This window comes from Propithecus coquereli, unplaced genomic scaffold (assembly GCF_000956105.1).
Source record: "Propithecus coquereli isolate 6110/MARCELLA unplaced genomic scaffold, Pcoq_1.0 Scaffold47, whole genome shotgun sequence".
Lineage (NCBI taxonomy): Eukaryota > Metazoa > Chordata > Mammalia > Primates > Indriidae > Propithecus > Propithecus coquereli.
Genome location: NW_012150507.1, coordinates 62,891 through 67,674, shown reverse-complemented (window position 1 = coordinate 67,674; position 4,784 = coordinate 62,891). Strand labels below are relative to the sequence as shown.

At 33.6% G+C, this 4,784-nt stretch overlaps 1 protein-coding gene across 1 annotated transcript in view; it reads left to right on the top strand.

The window, feature by feature from the left end:
* The window catches only part of LOC105819089 (potassium/sodium hyperpolarization-activated cyclic nucleotide-gated channel 1), a gene marked incomplete at its 3' end in the record, with an annotated part of 434,216 nt that extends 429,648 nt beyond the window's left edge, over positions 1 to 4,568 (top strand). The window contains exon 6 of the mRNA XM_012655258.1: positions 4,328 to 4,568. Coding sequence (XP_012510712.1) covers positions 4,328 to 4,568 — 241 coding nt within the window. The remainder of the gene's footprint in view (positions 1 to 4,327) is intronic.
* Between the last annotated feature and the right edge of the window lie 216 nt (positions 4,569 to 4,784).

Here is a 4,784-nt window from a genome sequence, read left to right as displayed (position 1 = left end):
TTATAACTGTATGCAATGTAAAAACATCATTAATGAGAGAGTTTACATTCTTTTTTTTATTAAGTCTTCACAATCTGGTGTGTATTTTTGTACCTATTGTACATCTTGATTTGGATGCTAAATTTTTCTTTGAAATACTTAATCTATGTGTAGATTTTATAAAACTTATAGTTGAAAAAGTATATCCACCTGTCCAAGATTTTCCAAATATAATTTAACGTTTTCTAAAAACTGAACTGGCGTCAGTTTTTAACTTTAAACTTAAATGGGTTAAAATTAAATAAATTAAAAATTCAGTTTCTCATCACAGTAGCCACATTTCAAGTGCATAATAACCCCACGTAGCTAGTGAGTACCATATTAGACAGCATAGCTCTAGGAACAGACTGCATAACTTTAAGTATTAGCAGGCTTCACTTCCTACACACTGTGATTTCTGTCAAATAACCACTTTCAGACTTAATAGTCTCATCTTTAAGGTTGGTTTAATAATGTAACTACAGGTCAAGCATCCCTAATTTGAAAATCCAAAATTCAAAATGCTCCAAAATCTGAAACTTTCTGAGCACTGACATGCCACAAGTGAAAAAATTTTGCACCAGACCTCACGTGACAGGTTGCAGTAAAAACTTTGTTTTATGCACAAAATTATGAAAAATATTGTGTAAAATTACCTTCAGGCCATATGTATAAGGTGTACATAAAACATAAATGAATTTTGTAGATTTGAGTACCATCCCTAAGCTATCTCATTATACATATGCAAATATTACAAAATCCAAAAAATCTGAAATCTGAAACACTTCTGGTCCCAAGCATTTTGGATAAGGGATACTCAACCTGTCTTTTATTGGGTTGTTATTATAATTAAATGAGAAAACACAAGGCATTTAGTAAATGTTAGTAATCATCATAATCATTGTCATTATAGTGCATTTGGACCAGTGGTACTTACCCTATTTCTAATAATGGCCCCTTTGAAAATTTAGTGAAAGCTGCTGTTTCACATAAGACACATTCACAGTGTACACCTATTTGCATATAATTTCATCAGATTCAGTGGAGCCAACTGAAGCCCATTAACACTCTTATTGTCATTAGGCTTCATGTTTACAATTCTTACTTTTTAAAAATTAATTGTTGTATAGATCCATCTACAAAGACCCCATTGTTCCCTTACATCATTTGTGACTATTTCATGAAGTTATTAAAGGAAATGAGTTTATGTGGACCAGGGTGCTTATTTGCCAATACCATTCTGAATCTTTTAGTTATGTTTCAATATCTCATTTGTTTTCTTCCATATTTACCTTTTACACTAATTTTTTGGTGAGGCATACAGGAAATGCTTCTTATTTGCCTGGCATATAAATGAATATTGACAATGAAAGATAAAGTTAAGTTAGTTTTGTACATAAGATAGATGTTATTTTTCTTACATTGCAAAATTTTTTCACTATTGTGAAAGCAGCTATCTTTGCATAGCAAACTTTGAATTATATATAATAAAACAAAAACAAGGTTCTTTGTGTACATTTTTAAACTAGACCCATGTATTTTTAAAGAATCCCACAACAGTGAATATATCGTCATTAAGTAATCTTCAAGAAAATATACATACTGCATAAAATGTTGCATTCTAATTGCTTAAAAATGTACATAATCTAAAAAATACACATAAACAAAAAAAGCCAAAAAAGCAATAGATGTTAGTCTCAAATGGGTAAAAATTTAGATTAAAAAAGTTTTAAGATGCTAAAAATGACTCTTCTTTTTATTCTAAAACATGGACAATTGCAAAATATAAAAGTGTGGGTTAATTCTAGGTGCTAAGAAGTCCCCATGGTGGGGTTGAGTGAGCATAGTTAGTTTCTCTAGCTCTGTTAGTTTTCTAGCTCTGTGGCCTGGGCAATACCTCTCCCTAAGTACCACTTTCTTCTTCTGTATATGTGGGAAAATAAAACCAAATTCAAGTTTATTCTTAGGCCATTGTCCCCTGGGAATAAATGAGATATAATATGTGACGTGCCTGCCTCAAAATGGGGGCTTAATAAATCTTGTTCCCTTCCTCTTTCTTTCTACATCCCTAACTTACACTCATGTTAAATTAGAATGTTCCTTTGCGGACTTTGCAGGTAGAATCAGAGGTACCATTCATGGCCAGAAATATTTCTTTGAAAGGGAGAAATAAGGAGCAGACATTGATAAGCCACGAAGAGGATTTTCGATCTGTTGACACAGTCCCCTGTGATAGAAGACATGAACCTCCCACAAACCACAGCAATAAATACTGGTCTCCTTCTCTTTCCTTTCAGTTCTTTGCTTTATAGTCCAAAGACCTCAAATTCTATTGCTTTAAGAAGCCAGTCAGATAGACTAATTGTAGTAAATAGCAAGATACTACATATAGGTGGTGTTTTAAAAACTGTGGCAAACTGGAACATACGTGCCACATACAAAGGCCTTTGGATTCAGATTTTCAAAAACCTTTGCTCTGAGGTAAATAAAAAGAGCCAAGTGTGTAACCATCGGTTTGCTGCCTACAATCAACAAATGTCCATGTCAGTCTTTCAAAATGTATATAATTCAAAAGAACAAATTTATGGTTAATATCTAAACCTTTAGGGTTTGTGGTGATTCTAGATATATGCAAATGTTAAGGTGGCTCCTCAGAATCCATGAAAACCCCAAGTTAGGGAGCCTGGCTGCCCAACACGCCATAGTCCTCCCTCTTGCAAGTGTGTGATCAATGGCAGATTACATAACAACTTCCAGAAAATGGGACAGTAATCCTACCTTAGACATAGGATTGTTGTGAGGGTAAAATAAATATTTGTAAAACATTTAGAGAGATACCTAAAACCCAGCAAGAACTCAATAAATGTTTGCTCTTCTTTTTATTACATTCATTCTTAGAATTATCCCTGCCTTAAAGAAACGCCTAAATACATCCAACTGCTGTTTTCATTATAGCTAATCCAAGCTACTGAAATGGAAAGAAAAAAATGGGACAACATTGGGAGCACTTTTTAATAGGATGTTCTAGAGTGATGAAATGTCACTGGTATAGATTTGTGTGTGTGTGTACGCACGTGTGTATGTTTCTAAAGTAAGTATAGAAGTCTACAGGTCAGGATGCCTTTTGAATGTCTGTCTGATATAAGTTCTTAGAAGGAGGCTCTTATGAGCTCTGTATAGCCTAAAAATATAAAAATATGGGACATGTTTTAGTATAGAAATTTAGCAATGTAACAGCAGCTCTGTTTTGTTAAGATTACTCTATGATTCATTTGTGTAATGACAGTAATTATATTTAGAGCTACCATGCTTAAAACTTTTTAGAAATATACTGTTTAGAATAATAATAATGTAGAATGGAGCAGAATTAGATGTTTCACAAAATGGAACTTTACACAGTGATGTTTAAATTATCAATGTAGACTTATAAGGCTAGAAGGAAAGTATTGCTATTCTTTTTTATTATAACCAAGTAAAATATTGCTTAAACTTTCTTAGGATTTCAGATTATTGTAGCTCATTTTTAAGTGTTTTATCATTTTCCATGAAGCTCCACTATTAGAGACACTCTTCTGCTCTGCTGAACTCAAAAGATATTGTTGAGCTGGAATTGTTTATCTATCCTGGGGTCATATCAGGTCATTTTATGAAGGAATACCATAGAAAGCTTCTTTGTCAGTCTTGGAATCGAGGAGTTTGTATAACACATTTCCCCAAGGGAGTGGATTCAGTTCTCAGACTCTGTTAATACCTCCATTTCTTTTTGCCTTTTTCCCACCTTTTATCAGAGGTGACCCATTTCTATGCCTCTTAAACAAGTTCATAAATGCATTCCCAACTTTTTGGGTTTTTTTGGGAGGGAGCTCATTGGTATAGAAATTTCTGGGAAATAGCATTGTGGTAAAATGTAGATTCCCACTATCCATTCTGTGTCACATAACTGACTTACATGATTAAAAACGTTTGGTCACACATTCCTATTTTTGTCCGGATAAATAACAATATGTCTAATCTGGACCAGAATCTACAGAATAAAATCAAACATGCAGATCTTCTGATTTTGCATTGGCCTGACCCTAGAAATGTTCTTATGCTACACTAGGTGCAGGGAATACAAAATTTCAACACAAAAGTAAACCATAATCCCTGACTATGATGAGATATGTGGATTATTAGAACCTGTGTATTTTGGGATCCAAATTTAAGTTGTAATGTTATGCTATAATATATAATGTTTTTAAATTTCAGCATATGTTGTTCTTCCAGATGTGATTAACATCTGTCTTGATATTTGTTCACTCTTGTTTAGGAGATAGTCAACTTCAACTGTCGGAAACTGGTGGCTACAATGCCTCTTTTTGCTAATGCGGATCCCAATTTTGTAACTGCCATGCTGAGCAAATTGAGATTTGAAGTGTTTCAACCTGGAGATTATATCATACGAGAAGGAGCTGTGGGTAAAAAAATGTATTTTATTCAACATGGCGTTGCTGGTGTCATTACAAAATCCAGTAAAGAAATGAAGCTGACAGATGGCTCTTACTTCGGAGGTTAGTAAAAAAGAAATGCAACTAAGATGAAATCTAAGTTGCTTGAGATGTGTTTCTTTATCACAGTTTTGGAGATGTCAGAATATTGATTTGTTGGTTTTAAATGTGAACTTGTATGTTAATTCTGATAAAAGTCTCTATAGTGGTATGTGTTCACATTTTGGGCTCACAGGTTCAGTGCATGTGCATTTACTACTACGTTGGTTGGGGTATTGT